Genomic DNA, 15,640 nt, shown 5'->3' on the forward strand with positions numbered 1-15,640 from the left:
ATATATATATATATATATAAAGCTTATTCTCTGTAGTAGTAGGTATTTTACCATTTAAATTTGCCTCATCTTGATTTAGCTAATTCTGTGTTGCAAAGAATTAACCATGTGTGCTAGAAAAATGGCTTAGTGGTTAAGAGGACTGCTGCTTGTTCAGAGAGTTTGGGTTCTGTTTCCAGCACACACATTGGGTGATTAACAATACCTGTAATTCTAGCTTCCATCTGGTCTCAAGTATCTGCACCAGATAAGTCATTCACTCACACAAAAATAGATTTATTTATGTGTTTGTTTGTTTGTTTGTTTATTTATTTATTTATTTTGTTTTCCAATACAAGGTTTGACTGTCTAGCTCCAGCTGTCATAGAACTTGCTTTGTAGACCAGGCTGGCCTCAAACTCACAGAGATTCACCTGCCTTTACCTCTGCCTCCCAAGTGCTGAGATTAAAGTCATGCACCATCACCGCCTGGCTTCTTTTTTTCTTAATAATTAACCATAAGGAATCTTTTATTGATCTATTTAATGTTTTTGAGTATTTTGCTCCCATGTATGTACATGCACCATATGTGTGTTTGCAATCCAAAGAGTGTCATAAGCCACATGTCTGAACTCTCTTACCTTTAGTCAGGTGGAGCAGGACTCAATCTGTGGGCCCCCACAAGAGAGGTCAGAAGGCATTATGTTATCTGGAACCAGATGGTTGTTGAGCCACTGTTTAGGTGCTGGGAACTGAACCTAGGTCCTTTAGAAGAAGGGCTGGTGCACTTAACCATTGGGCTTCTTCCCCCATTGTTTTCATCTAATACCTGAAGTATTTCTTAAAACTCTTAAGAGGTGAGGAAGTTTGCCAAGATCTGTTCTGGAGAAATTGAAGGAAGACTTCAGTTCTACCAAATCCTCTCCCTTTTGAGGAGGAAGTCTTAGTGTAAGTGTTATGTCAGATGTCGGAAGCGGCCTGGTCTTAACCTAAAGTACTTTATCCATAACAGACTGAAGGCTTGAACACTAGAAGAATAATGTAAGTCATGGCACTTGGTTATTCTCTGTGTTTGACATTTCCTATGCAGGTTTTTTTAGGGATCTATTCAGTGATGGGCACTCCGAGTTCCTAAAAGCAGCCAGCAACTTGAGAGATAACTACCGATTTGCGCACACCAACGTTGAGTCTCTGGTGAAGGAGTACGATGATAATGGAGAGTAAGTGACTGAATTGCATTCTTTTATCTCTTACTGTGAATTTTGGGATCTATGCCCTTTGTGTTGTTACTTAGCTTGCATATAAACAAATATATGTAGAAATGTCGTATTGCACATTTGCTGTAGAAATATGTAAAAGGGGGAGTTTTTTCCCTTTTTTGTGGCCTGGGGAAGGTATTAAAAAAGCTATAGGGCCAGGTGGTAGAGTGACATGCCTCTAATCCCAGCACTTGGGAGGCAGAACTCTTGAGGTCAGGGACAGCAAAGGCTACACAGAGAAATCCTGCTGGAAAAACCAAAGCAAAGAAAAGGCTGTATGGGTTGGAGAAATGGTTCAGTGGTTAAGAACTAGTACTGCTCTTACAGAGGACCAGAGTTTAGTTTGAAGCACCCATATCGGGTAGCTTATAACTACCTATTTCAGGGGTTCTGACAAATGTTCTTCTGGCTTCTTTGGGAACCCACATGGGCATGTCACAAAAAAAAAAAAAAGGCTTCATGGAAGGAGGTGGTTCACTTTTTCTTGAAAGGGTCTTGCATTGTAGGTGAAGCGGGACTTGAACTTGCAGCAGTCTTGTCTCTGGACCATGCCCAGAGAGGTGATTCTTAGTAGATGAGATTTTCCCAGTAGAGTATGACAATTAGGTTGAGAATTGTTGATAAGAGCTCAAAAGAGACCTCATCAGTAAAGTGCTTGCCAGCATCCACATAAAAAGCCTAAGTGTGTTGGTGTGTGCCTGGTTTCTTTTTTTTGTTTGTTTGTTTGTTTGTTTTTGTTGTTCTTGTTGTTTCAAGACAGGGTTCTCTGTGTGACATTCCTGGCTGTCCTGGAACCCACTTTATAGACCACACTGGCCTCAAACTCACTGAGATTCATCTGCCTCCTAAGTGCTGGGATTAAAGGCATGCACCACCACTGCCTGGCACACCTGTTTTGTTTTTAAATTTAGTATTTTGAGACAGGGTTTCTCTGTGTAGTCCTGACCTGGAATTCTCTCTGTAGACCAGGCTGGCACTGAGCTCAAGAGATAGCCTCTGTGGCTTGAGTGCTAGGGTTAAAGGCATAGACCACAAAACAACAGCAAAATAGAAAAGGCTCTAACAACTTTTATCGTCAAGTTTATTGCCAACAGTTTAAGTACAAATGGATGATCTTGGTACCACAGATTAGGCAACATAACATTCTCTCCAGCACTAAAGGTGTTTTATCACCTTAATTTTGGGTGTGATCAGTGGATATTAAGGATTTACATCCTGTAATTTATTCTAATAAATGGCTAGAATAATTTTAGTTTAATTCTGTTTTAGTCTGTGATTCTAATTTTAGTTCTCACTACTGATTTTAAAGATCAAGTATCAATCTAATCCTTGTAGAAGTGGTTTTGTTGTGTTGTGTTTTGTTTTGTTTTGTTTTATCAGTTCAAAATGGAGGGCTGGAGAGATGGCTCAGTGGTTAAGAGCATTGCCTGCTCTTCCAAAGGTCCTGAGTTCAATTCCCAGCAACCACATGGTGGCTCACAACCATCTGTAATGAAGTCTGGTGCCCTCTTCTGGCATTCAGGCATATACACAGGCAGAATATTGTATACATAATAAATAAATATTTGGGAAAAAAATGGAAAGATTACAGGTGTGGCACAATGCCTGTCTTGTCTCAGTTTTTTCTTTTTTGATACAGGGTAGCCCTGGTTGATGTAGACCAGGCAGGCCCCACGGAGATCCACCTGCCTCTGCTTTCTGATTTTAATTTCTGGTATTAAAGGTATCTGAGCTTTATTATTTGTTTGTTTATTTGTGAGACAGGGTTTCTCTGTGGTTTTGAAGCCTGTCCTGGAACTAGCTCTTGTAGACCAGGCTGGCCTCGAACTCACAGAGATTCACCTGCCTCTGCTTCCCGAGTGCTGGGATTAAAGGCGCGTATCTGAGCTTTAAATGGAGTATAAAAAAGAACTCTACTATCTGATGCTAAGACACCTTGTTGTTTTTTTTTTTTTTATTTAAGGGGGATCACTTTATTTCGTCCTTCACATCTTGCTAACAAGTTTGAAGACAAAACTGTGGCATATACTGAACAGAAAATGACCAGTGGCAAGATTAAAAGGTTTATCCAGGACAGCATGTGAGTGCCGCTTTCCTTGTTGCTGTCACTTTAATATTTCCATGATGCAGCTAGAAAATGACAAAGCTAATGGATTATTTCGTTTCAGTTTTGGCATCTGTCCTCATATGACAGAAGACAATAAAGATTTGATACAGGGCAAGGACTTACTTACTGCCTACTATGATGTGGACTATGAAAAGAATGCTAAAGGTTCCAACTATTGGAGAAACAGGTAATAAAACCATGTTTTCCCTTTACGTAGACATGTTTACCCGTTCCATGAACAGTTCCAGTTATCTTGTTACCCTGGGGTGTAAGATTAGATGAGAATGGAAAGGTGATGTGGCTTAGTTGGTACAGTGGTTGCCTAGCAGCACAAAGCCCTGGGTTCTGTTCTCGTACCATGTGCTTCCTGGGAATCAAACTCAGATTATCAGACTGAGCCATCTCACCCGTTCCGGCAACACATTTAAAAAAGAGAAAAATAAACAAAACACAACTGGGTGCAATAGCACAGGACTGTAGTCCAAGCGTTTAGGAGATAGACAGGACAGTCAAGTTTAAGTTATCCATACTACATACTGAATTTTTGACTAGTCTGGACAGCCTATGATTCTGTCTTTAAAAGAAAAGGGGGAAAGTGGAAAGGATCACTTAGCATTTAAAACTGCACTTAAAGCCATAAGACAACTAACATACACCATGGTTGTGAATTCTGTGTTCTTTACTGTACTGACTCCAGGGTATATATTGAAAGGTGTGAGCCTGATCAGTACAGTAAACTTAAAACATTGTTCCACTTTTTTTTTTTTTTTTTTTTTTCCGAGACAGGGTTTCTCTGTGGTTTTGGAGCCTGTCCTGGAACTAGCTCTTGTAGACCAGGCTGGTCTCGAACTCACAGAGATCCGCCTGCCTCTGCCTCCCGAGTGCTGGGATTAATGGCGTGCACCACCACTGCCTGGCTGTTCCCACTTCTTAATAAATTTTCTGGGTGTGTTTCAACCTTATAAATGTTCTTTTCAGGTCAGTTTTTATTCATACAATAGATTTTGCAGTTAATAGTGTAGGAAAATTCCTATCAAATGGGTTAGGTGCCACCACCTCTTAAGAGAGAAGGTTACTAAGTCACAAAATTATAACGTGATCAGTGCCTGGTATTATAAGTTCAAGCTAATTCCAGAAGACTGAATGGATGAATCATAGAACTCTTTGCTTTCTAGCCTCCTGCTTCTTAGTTTCAAAGACTTAGCCTGGCATAAATGATACACACCTTTATTCCAAGCACTGTGTGAGTTTGAAATCAGCCTGCTCTACATGTTCCAGGACTGCTAGGACTATAGAGATACCTGTCTCTTAGTTTAGGAAAAACTGCTTCATCACACTGTTTTAGTCATGGTACTAATATTTCTCTTACTTATTTCTCACAGGGTGATGATGGTGGCAAAGAAATTCCTTGATGCTGGACACAAACTCAACTTTGCTGTAGCAAGCCGTAAAACCTTTAGCCATGAGCTGTCTGACTTTGGTTTGGAAAGCACTACTGGAGAGGTTCCTGTTGTGGCTATCAGAACTGCTAAAGGAGAGAAGTTTGTCATGCAGGAAGAGTTCTCGTAAGTTATTACTTGGCATTGAATTCAACTCAGAAAATCATTAAAGCCTAAACGCTGAGAACTTAGAAAGAGTAACATTGAGGTAGGGAGAAGTCTCCAGGCTTCCCATCATAGGTACATTAAAGATTGTAATTTCTGCAGACTAACGAAAGGGTAGCAGCTTGGAATTCTTACACAATGCCACCTCATTAGAAGTAGTGGGTAGAAGCTGGGTAATGGTGGTATGCTGTTGTAATTCCAGCATGCCCTTGGGTAGTGGAGGCAGGAGGAAAGAATCATGAGTTCCCATAAGGACCTCTCTTTGCATTTGCAGGCGGGATGGCAAGGCTCTTGAGCGGTTCCTGCAGGATTACTTTGACGGAAACCTAAAGAGATACCTGAAGTCTGAGCCTATCCCAGAGACCAACGATGGGCCTGTCAAGGTGTGTTCCTGTCTTCAGTAGTCTCTTCCTAAATCTTAACGCTGATAGACCTGACCAAAAACTTTACAGACATTTCTTTAATTTGATTTTGATTTGATGTTTGTTTTTAATACTGGGACTCAAACCCATATTAAGTAAGTATTCTACCACTGAGCTACATCTCCAGCTAAGAACCATTACAGGTCCAAGAGATGACTCCATGTGGAAAGCACTTAATGCATGCGACCAGTTTGATCCCATATAGCAGTGGAAAGTGGAAGGAGAGAAGAGTATAAACTATAAAGTTCGTATCTATAATATATACACACAATGAGTAAAGATTTTTTTTTGTGGGTTTTTTTTTTTTTAATGTGCATTGGTATTTTGTTTGCATGTATGTCTGTAAGGGTGTCAGATCCCAGATCCCTGATTGTAACTACAGATAGTTCTGAGCTAGGAATTGAATCCAGCCCTCTGGAAGAGCAATCAATGCTCTCAACCACTGAGCCATCTCTCCCGCCCCATGAGTAAAGTTTTTTAAAAGAAAGAAAACCATTAGGTAGCATTTGTTTTTATTTCCTGTGGCTTCCTAAACATAGTTTGATGGGGTTAGATGTGAGCATAAATTAGCTAATGGGACATAACAACATGTTTACGGGTGTATAAATTTTGTAATGCAAGTTGGGGTGAATTGCTTGTGGACTTATTTTTCTTTTCTTATGACTAGAGAATTTTCTGTGTTCTAGGTTGTGGTAGCAGAAAATTTTGATGACATAGTGAATAATGAAGATAAGGATGTGCTGATTGAATTTTATGCTCCTTGGTGTGGTCACTGTAAGAATCTGGAACCCAAATATAAAGAACTAGGAGAGAAAGTAAGTCTGAACCACCTCTATGAATACAAGATTGAGCTGGAATTTATATGTATTTTAAGCATAGACTTAACTAGTTCCTAAGTACTGGTATATTCTTTCCCAGCCATTGTTTACACGTTTGCTCTTGACTGCCCCCTAGCCTATAAAGAAGTTAACAGATAGCCAGCTTAACACAAATCAGGCTCGTTCTACAGCATGGTTACAAATGTCTGGGATCATCTGGATTTTGGTGATGCTTCTGAATTTGTATAGTCCTTCATTTAAAAAAAAAAAAAAACAAACAAAAAAACTTGGTGGTTTTCTTTGTAATGTAATCCAAGCCAGGTAAATTTAAAGGTGGCTGCTTTTCACACTGTTCTTTTGAAGGAGGCAAGCAAGTCTCTCTGCCTCTTTCTCTCTTCCTTCCCTTTTACTCTTCTCTCAATAAACTCCACACCAAAAAGATAGATAGATGGATGGATGGATGGAAGGAAGGAAGGAAGGAAGGAAGGAAGGAAGGAATTAAGGAATTTAAAGGTGGCTATGTGTAGTCTTAGTGTTTTGTTTGAGACAGGGTCTAATTGTATAGTCCAGGAGCAGCCTGAGCATGTGCTCAGCCTCCTACATGAAAAGACTAGTCCTGGCCTTACATATAGTCTTCTGCAAGAACCAGCTCATAAGAGAGAAGCTAGGAGGCTAGGAAGTAAGTCTGTGTTCTTCTCACAATTCTCTAAGTCATAAATCAGTAAGTACCCGATACAGAAAGCTCTACCAGGCTTGCTTCAAACTCTTGAGGTCCATCTGCTTTTGGCCCCCAAATGCTAGGATGAAAGGCATGGGCCTCTAGGCCTGGTTTGGTATCAAGTATTTTTTTTTTAATTATTTATTTACTTATTATGTATACAATATTCTGTCTGTGTGTATGCCTGCAGGCCAGAAGAGGGCACCAGACCCCATTACAGATGGTTGTGAGCCACCATGTGGTTGCTGGGAATTGAACTCAGAACCTTTGGAAGAGTAGGCAATGCTCTTAACTACTGAGCCATCTCTCCAGCCCGGTATCAAGTATTTTGAATGATGTTGTGACTACAACTTTGGCTAGCCTAGAACTTGTAACGGTGCTGTTTCTGTGTCCAGGTGTAGAAGGAGTGTGCAGGAATGTGCGTGTGTATTTGAGGCCAGATTCACACTTTAGCGCAGACCTGTCTGGGATTTGTGGTAATACCTGTGCCTTAGCTTTTTCAGTACAGACTAAGTTCTTTGTTGTTGACGTTTCTTCTTTTCATTTGTATTAACAGCTCAGCAAAGATCCAAATATTGTTATAGCCAAGATGGATGCCACAGCCAACGATGTGCCTTCTCCATATGAAGTCAAAGGGTATGTTGATGAAAAGGTGTTTGTATTTAGAGATGGAATTTACTTGGTTGCCTAGGCTGGCCTCAAACTCCTGAATTCAGATTAACTCAGCTTCAGCCACTTGAGTAGCCACCATAAACCATTCCCTTGCTGGCTATATTTGGGGGAGGTGAATTTCTTAGGTTTCTGCCATTGGTGACCCCAACACGACTCCCTCAGAATTTTGAGAGCAATAAAGTATAATTTAGGCACTCATGGAAAGCAACATTAGATCAGATTAGAAACCACAAAGAAAAGGGGTCCTTAGAACACTATTGGACAGGTATGGTAGGGTCACTCAGACTTGAAGTTGGTGAACTGTTTTGTTTTTTTTTTTTTCCCTAGTTTTCCTACCATCTACTTCTCACCAGCCAACAAGAAGCTAAATCCAAAGAAGTATGAAGTAAGTGCATTGTCCCATTTCCCTGAAATATACACCCCTTTTTTTTTCTCCCCCCAGACAGGGTTTTGGAGCCTGTCCTGGAACTAGCTCTGTAGACCAGGCTGACCTCGAACTCCCCCTGCCTCTACCTGTCTTCCAAGTGCTGGGAGCAAAGACATGTGCCAACACTGCCCGGTCATGTTTTTTATATATATATGATTTGTTTATTTTTATGTGCATTGATATTTTGCCTCTAAGGGTGTCGGACATCTGGAACTGGCATTATTTATATACTGTTGTGAGCTGCCATGTAGGTGGTGGGGATTGAACCTGGGTCCTCTGGAAGAGCAGTCAGTTCGCTTAACCATTAAGCCATCTCTTCAGCCCCCATGCCTAGTTGTTTTATTGGCCTATTTATTTACATTTTATTTGTGGCAATAGATATGTATGTGAAAGTCAGAGGACAGCTTTGAGGAGTTCTACCAAATTCCAGTAAGCCATCCAACTGGCCATTAACTAGAGTTCTTTAAAAAATTAAAATAACCTTTCTTTTTTCAGGGTGGCCGTGAATTAAATGATTTTATTAGCTATCTACAACGAGAAGCTACAAATCCCCCTATAATTCAAGAGGAAAAACCCAAAAAGAAGAAGAAGGCACAAGAGGACCTCTAAAGCAACAGCCAAATGCACCACTTTGTAAAAGGACTCTGACACCAGAGATGGCAGAACTATAGGAGAGGACAGAATGGATATACTCTGAATCCTGCTCAATTTTCTCTAAACTGTTTCTTAGCTGCACTGTTTATGAAAATACCAGGACCAGTTTATGTTTGTGGTTTGGGGAGAAGATTATTTGTGTTGGGAAGAATGTTGTGGGGGTGGGAGGGGGAATTGAGTTGGGGGTTATTTTCTAATTTTTTTTGTACATTTGGAAGTGACAATAAATGTGCCCCCTTTATACTGTTGGCTTTTTCCCCTCATGGAATGGAGAATCAGGGTCTCTAAACTGTTACTATAGAGCTTTCGTTGGTGATAGAAATATTTCATCTGTTGATCCATACTGTTCAGTACTTGTAGCTAAGGCAGGCATTTGACACACACCTGTAATCCAAACACTACAAAGTCATCCTTGGCTGTGTAGCAGGTTTAAGGCTAGCATCTTAAACTATCTGGAAAAAAATTTAAGGTGTCATAGTACGCTACACTGATCCCTGTAACCTCAGACTGACTAGGTCCAGTTACCATCTCTAAATCTTAATTTCTCAATCTCCTGTAGCCAAGGCTGGCCTTTAACTTAGGACAGTCCGCCCTGCTCAGCCCCCAGGTACTAAGATTACAGTGGTTTTGTCTTTATTCCTGTCTTGAAGATGGATAACTGCTTATCTTTGCCACAGAGCCAAGCTTTCTGCATGTTCATACCTCCTGCCCAGAAATGCCTCGTGCCAGTGTGACATCAGTATGAGGTTCCATCCAGTTTATTTGAAGAATAGTTGATACTGCTGAGTGTATCTCTCCCCAGATCTTTGGGTATAGCCATTAAATTTCATTCCAGTAAAACGGAAACATGTATCACTGGCAAGAACAAGAACCTACAAGATATTTTCTTTTGAATGGATTAAAATATGGACCCTCTTTGTAGCTAAATCAGACTCTTGTCCATAATTATAGCTTTCAGCCCAGGGTAATTCTAGATGAAATTGAATGAAATTTATGCCCTGGCAGTGGTGAAGCATGCATCGGCAGCCCATATATGGCAGCTCTGTGGAACTTGTCCATATTGGATTTCATAGTCTAAGTTGATGAGGATGACTAACTAGGTCTCTTCCTCATAATCCTAGATAAATAGCCTTAATTCCCTGTGACTTTCTGATAGGGCCTGATAACAAAATGTACATCTGGATCTTACATAATGTTTTAAGAGCATGTTGGGGTGGGGGAAGGTAGTGTTGTTTAGTGGAGGAGCATGTATCTAGCACAGTAAAGATGACCATAACGCTTGGGCTGGAACATAGGGATTCAGTCTTTCAGCCTCAGAGAAAGTCACATACACAGCACGCATTGGATGATTAAGGTTAATGATCACACAGGACAGAAGCAATTGGTTTTCATTTTCAGCCATGTTACAGTATGTGAGTAATGCCAAGCCCTTTCCCTTACATCGAAGTATGCTGTGACACCAGAAGTTCTCATTTTCTTCCTGCAAGGCTACTTAGCTAAACTCACTTGTCTAATATTCTCAAAGTGTGCGTTGGTCTGGAAATGTCATTTTTCAGGATCTGAAAATGACTTAGCTGAAGTAGTGTTGAGGAAGCCAAGCATCTGCTACTTTTCTAGTCTCCTGGGCACAGCTGAGGAGACTTGACTCCATGCCCACACCCTACAAAATTAACGGCAATAACAAAAACCAAACTGCAAGAATCTAGCATGACTCTCTGCTTGCCACCTTGGATGGAAGGGTCAAAATCAGAAAAGATGTGCTGCTCCACCTTAGAGCTGTGTTGTTCATCACTGGGCACAGGCTCGAAAGGCCTCTGCAGGGTTTCAGCTGCCCCTGTTCTTTTCCTCAAACTCCAGGATGAGACCTTTAATGTGGGACAATTTCTGATGCAGGTACTCACAGCGATGCTTCTCCTCTTGGTAGCTTGGATACCGCTGCAGAGAGAAACACTCTTGTAAAAAGGAAAGCGGCTTCCACCTTCCTGCTTACTGCTTGCAGCCTGTCTTACCTTTCTGAACTTTCTATACTCCTGGACTATTTTATCTTCTAGCACCTGAAAGAAAAACGACACTGATTGAAAACTGGGGAAAGGAAAAAGAGGAAAAAGTAGGAAATGGGAATAACTTACGGTTTTATTCTGCCAAATATTATAGGACGTTTGCTTGTCCCTTTACTTAGTCACTAAACAAGTATGTTTGGGGGTAATTAGCAGGAAGATAATGGCCAGTAAAGTAGAACCCTGCCTTTACCTTGTGTTCTGGGGTTCCTCGCTCAAGTCTTTTGATCTCCGCCCCCAGCTCTGTGAACCTTTGGCTGGCAGCCCCAACACGGGCATGCAGAATACGGTATTCAGCATAGTCTGTCTCAAAGTCCTGCTCGTAGGCCTGTTGCTGCTCTGTGCTGTGGATGGCTCCGTATTGCCTATCAGGGAGGTGACACCCTCAATTTCATTGCCCCCAAAACCTTGGCATGTATACAGACTTTATGAAACTGGAAGGGTGGGGAACTTACAGGAGATAATCTGGTACCTCCTTGGGGCTTGGGGATTCAGAGGCTAGGAAGGAAGCAGAGAACAACTAATTATGGGTCTTTTTTTTTTTTTTCCACTGGTGTTTATCCTCCTCTCATTAACTCACCTGCTTGATCCGAGAGACTCTGCTCCAGCGTGGAATCGCCATCTCCATCTTCATCTTGCACCCAGTTTCCTCCCTCTTGGGAGTCCTGATTTGATAGCCCTTGTGGACTTGGGGCAGGAGGCAAAGCTCTGAGCCTCTTTTCCTCTGGTTCTTCAGTGGTTATAGGTGCTGAACGTTTCTGTTGAAAAGAAATGTGTGACATAAACAGCAAGCTAGGAGGTTCTTACTCTTTTGCTAAAAACTGCTATTTCATCAGCTCCTAAATTTTAAGTTTTACCTAACAAAAGTATTTTTGAGCTGGGCGAGTGTGACGCATTCCTTTAATCCCCAGCACTAGGGAGGCAGGCGGATCTGTGTGAGTTCAAGGCCAGCCAAGTCTACAGAGGGTTTTCAAGGACAGCCAGAGTTTTACAGAGAAACCCTATCTCTAAAAAAAACAAAACAAAGTATTTTTTGTGCTCCTGTTTATTTGCTGGTATGCACCCCATGGAAGACATGGGGTGTCCTCCTCTGTCCATTTTTTCCTTATTCTCTTACTAAGCATAAAGCTCTTTTTCCCAGTTTGGCTGGCCAGCAAGTACCTATCCCCATTCCCCGAGTGCTAGAGTTACAGGCACATTGCCCGCCTTTTACATAGGCGCTGGGGATTCGGACTCAGTCCAGTCCTTATGCTTGCACAGCAAATGCACTTGATAAGCCATCTCCCCAGCCTGCTTTTTTTTTTTTTTTTTTTTTTTTTTTTTTTTTTTTTGGTTTTTCGAGACAGGGTTTCTCTGTGGTTTTGGAGCCTGTCCTGGAACTAGCTCTTGTAGACCAGGCTGATCTCTAACTCACAGAGATCCGCCTGCCTCTACCTCCTGAGTGCTGGGATTAAAGGCATGCGCCACCACCGCCTGGCCCCAGCCTGCCTTTTTTTGTTTTGTTTTTTGGCTTTTTTGAGACCAGGCCTTAGGTTGGTAGTCCAGGCTACCTCAAACTCACTATGCTGGGTAACAAAGCATGCCCTTGAACTGATTCTCCTGTCTCTGGAGACCTCTCTTGTAGCATGTGCCAGACTTTATGCTGTACCAGTACTGCATCCACCAAGCTACATCCCTAGCCCTTTAAACTACGCTTTGAAAAGCTCCTGCCTCTCTGGACATGTCGGTGCTTGCCTTTAATCTCAGCACTTAGGAAGCAGGGACAGGTGAATCTCTGAATTTGAGGCCAGCCTGTTCTGCATAAGGAGTTCCAGGCCTACCAGGGCTACACAGTGAGATCCAGTCTCCAAAAGGGGAACAAAGTCCTTGCTCACCTTGTCCAGGCGTTTCCGGTTGGCAGGGGAAGGCGGTGGTTGGTCCGGCTCTCTGTTTGGAAGATAGGTGTGGTTCCTAGAATTTTTGGAAGGAGCGGGAGAGACCAGGGTGAGACATGAGCCTATATTTTACTTAGCATATAAGGGTGGAGAGCAGACCCAGCCTAGCACAGTACCTCACTTCCCATTGTGCCATGGGCTCACTGGAGGATCCTGGGAGTGACTGTCCGTGGTTGCTTGCCAGTGGGTCAGATACCTGTCAGGGGAAGTTACAGGAGCACTTGGCTCCCTGGACCTGGGTGCCCCACCTTATTCTGACTCCCTGCTGTTTCTGGTCTCACCTCTTCTAGTGCCATCTGGGGATGGCCTTCAGGAGCATCTTCAGTGTCCTGCCAACTCTCGGACTCTCTGGGATCTTCAGTCAGGTGTTCATGAGCTAACAGTGGGGCTGGGATAGTATCCATGGCTGCCCAAATAGTGAGTCGCTCTCTCGGTGAGCCCAGGCAGTGGAGACAGTTCGGCCCAGATCTGGAAATAAGTGGTGGGGAAAACAAAAACAAAAAAATTGAAGATAGCCGGGCGGTGGTGGCGCACGCCTTTAATCCCAGCACTTGGGAGGCAGAGGCAGGCGGATCTCTGTGAGTTCGAGACCAGCCTGGTCTACAGAGCTAGTTCCAGGACAGGCTCCAAAACCATAGAGAAACCCTGTCTCGAAAAAACCAAAAAAAAAAAAAAAAAAAAAAAAAAAAAAAAAAAAAAAAAAAAAAAAAGGTGTAGATCTTTTGAACCCTTCTTCACATTCCCCTTCTTCTGCTTTCTGCAAACTTCTCTTACCTGTTGTCTGTTTTCTCTTACCTGCCTAAACGTTGGTACACAAGATCCAAGCCGCCACTAGTGCCCTCTTGGCCACACTGGGATACTATGAAGGAGAAGAGGCAGGACCATCCAGGGCCTGGAAGCCTTAGATACTGTGGTAGAAGGAGATGGTAAACCCTGGTAAGTCGGCCCCTCCTCCCCAAGTCACTCCTCCCCAAACAACTCTAAGACTGAAGACAGATCCCAAGGGGCTCGTTAGCACACCAGGTGCAGCTGGGTCAGAGTTCCCCCAAGAGGCTGAGAATGCACAGCCTCCTGGGACACAGCCCCATCAGCCCCTCACCGTCTTAGGGTTCAGTTCTATAACTTCCACAGACCGTGACCACTGGCGAGCTACGGTCCGGAGCGCACCTTCCCAGAGCCCACGCTTAGGCTCCCTCACCCACCAGAGCTTCCTCACACATCCGGCCAGCACTTACCCCTCGGTGGCCTTGGAAAGCGATCACAGGCCGTACCTGCAGGAAGAGTCCAAGCACCAGCTGAGCACAAAGGAAGCAAAGTCCCCAGGATGGGGCTGGGGCGGAGAGGGGGAGCTGTTCGGGCTGGGGACACCTGCCTGGCGGGCTTCACTTGGAGAAGTGGGAGAGGTTGGAACCTGCGTAAGCGGCTCCTCCCCGTTCCCTTCTTCAGTGCAGCGGGCTGTGGCCGAGGTCTGGTTGGTCGGGAAGGGAAGAAGGGGTTGGGGGCCAGCCGCACCTGTTGCTGCTGACACTCTTGCAGTGCCCGTAGCGCCGCCTCGTTGAGCCTAAGCATCATAAGGCTGGTCCGAGCAGCAGGGGTGAAAAGGAGTCGCATTTTCCCACTCAGAGCTTCTTGGGTCCCCTCCATGGTGCCAAAGTCGCGCACAAACGAACGAGACCACGGGCAAGGGCCACTTCTGCCACTTCTGCCGCGCAAGCCTAGGCTGGCACTCCCGCCGTCCAGGTCTGTCCCGCCCTTCACCAGGACCCCGCCCCCGGCACCGCCCCAAAGTTTCCCCGCCGCGTGGGCGGTGCCTTGTACTCCCCAGCTGCCTGCCGGGACCCAAGTGGTTTCTTCTTCGTTTGGCTTGGGTAGTCTTTGGCTTTTCTAAGGGTATAAAGTCTGCCTCCGGGGTCTGACCCGTCACTCAGAATCTCATGTTCTGCTTCAGTTTCCCCACTCTTCAGAATCCCAGTCTCTAAGTAAAAAATGAACCTGAAACCACTTGAGGGTTTAAGTCCCACGGGGAGGGAAATGGAGACTAGTCGGTAGGCGGATTGAGTCATTTATGCCCTCAAGGCCCTGAGCCCGAAGAACCCAGAGGAACAGAGAATGGCAGACCTCAATGGGACCAAGTGCAGCGCTTTTCCTTTCTTAGCCGCGGTGCTGTGTCTGTTGAGGCGAATCCCAATCCAGTTTCTAACTGGGACTTAATAGAGGTTGTAAAGCCTGGTGGGTGGGTGCCTCAGCAGTCCTGGAAGGCTGGCTGTCTGGGACTGGAGCCTCACCTACCGGTGGGTGGAGATATGGGGCGTAGTTGGTGGCGAAAAGATTTGCAGGGCAGAAAGCCACAACTCAATCCCAGTTGTCACTTCGTGACATAATAAACGTAAGTGAAAGTGACTAAACCGGCAACTGGCTCCTTCAAAAAATACTTTCCCCTCCCGTTTGTTTGTTCGTTGTAGACAGGGTTTCATTCACTTTGCCATTCACTCTTGCTGAACTCACTAACGATTCCAAGTGCCTGGATTACGGGTGGTAGTCACTAATCCTGACCAGAAAGTGCAATGAAGTAGCCAGGCATCTCAGAGCTACAGAGCCTATTGCCTTGAGATCCCAGGACAAATCTCAGACCAGCCCTTCCTGTCTCCACCTGTCCGTATTGGGTTATTTCTAAGAATTCCTTATTTCCATTTTCATAACCAGGATCTCCGTTAAATGCTTCGACCTCTATAATTCCAAGTGATCGGAATGCCGTTCATCAAAGCAAATAATTTGTCAAAATTTGTCAACCATTACAATCAAAATATGTCTATATGGGGGGAAATCTGTTATGCTGATTTTTTTAAATCTTTGCAACAAATTGCCAACAGCAGCCACAGGTACATTTACCTATCCACTGGGCCATTCTGTTTCTGTGGAGGACAATTTACCAATTTGATAAACAGTTGTAACTCACTTCCTTCCTCCTTCCTTTCTTCTTCCTTCCTTC

General features: G+C 43.8%; 2 protein-coding genes across 2 annotated transcripts in view; one reads left to right on the forward strand and one right to left on the reverse strand.

Annotated features, from left to right (window-relative positions):
- Pdia3 (protein disulfide isomerase family A member 3) overlaps window positions 1-8,928 on the forward strand; it is a 23,737-nt gene extending 14,809 nt beyond the window's left edge. The window contains exons 5-13 of the mRNA XM_005364341.3: window positions 1,070-1,199; window positions 3,202-3,318; window positions 3,407-3,532; window positions 4,728-4,910; window positions 5,224-5,332; window positions 6,058-6,186; window positions 7,464-7,543; window positions 7,907-7,964; window positions 8,502-8,928. Of these exons, the coding sequence (XP_005364398.1) occupies window positions 1,070-1,199; window positions 3,202-3,318; window positions 3,407-3,532; window positions 4,728-4,910; window positions 5,224-5,332; window positions 6,058-6,186; window positions 7,464-7,543; window positions 7,907-7,964; window positions 8,502-8,615 (1,046 nt within the window). The 3' untranslated portion in view covers window positions 8,616-8,928. The remainder of the gene's footprint in view (window positions 1-1,069; window positions 1,200-3,201; window positions 3,319-3,406; window positions 3,533-4,727; window positions 4,911-5,223; window positions 5,333-6,057; window positions 6,187-7,463; window positions 7,544-7,906; window positions 7,965-8,501) is intronic.
- Window positions 8,929-9,697: 769 nt separating this feature from the next.
- Ell3 (elongation factor for RNA polymerase II 3) lies at window positions 9,698-14,295 on the reverse strand. The gene is made up of 11 exons (XM_005364342.3): window positions 14,164-14,295; window positions 13,887-13,922; window positions 13,447-13,559; window positions 12,933-13,119; window positions 12,768-12,847; window positions 12,592-12,667; window positions 11,298-11,475; window positions 11,173-11,215; window positions 10,911-11,082; window positions 10,670-10,714; window positions 9,698-10,595 (listed from the first exon to the last, which is right to left on the reverse strand). The coding sequence occupies exons 1-11, from the start codon at window positions 14,293-14,295 to the stop codon at window positions 10,485-10,487; spliced, it is 1,173 nt and encodes a 390-aa protein (XP_005364399.1). The 3' UTR covers window positions 9,698-10,484.
- Window positions 14,296-15,640: the final 1,345 nt, after the last annotated feature.

The sequence above is a fragment of the Microtus ochrogaster genome, assembly GCF_000317375.1.
Source record: "Microtus ochrogaster isolate Prairie Vole_2 chromosome 14 unlocalized genomic scaffold, MicOch1.0 chr14_random_1, whole genome shotgun sequence".
Lineage (NCBI taxonomy): Eukaryota > Metazoa > Chordata > Mammalia > Rodentia > Cricetidae > Microtus > Microtus ochrogaster.

What these genes read in the sequence shown, in the direction of transcription:
- Ell3 (XM_005364342.3), bottom strand. Translation starts at nt 14,295, where the DNA reads ATGGAGGGGACCCAAGAAGCTCTGAGTGGGAAAATGCGACTCCTTTTC. An exon ending in CTTTCCAAGGCCACCGAGGG is followed by an intron (nt 13,560 to 13,886) that starts GTAAGTGCTGGC and finishes CTTCTACCACAG; the next exon opens with TATCTAAGGCTTCCAGGCCC. An exon ending in ATGGCACAATGGGAAGTGAG is followed by an intron (nt 12,668 to 12,767) that starts GTACTGTGCTAG and finishes CAAAAATTCTAG; the next exon opens with GAACCACACCTATCTTCCAA.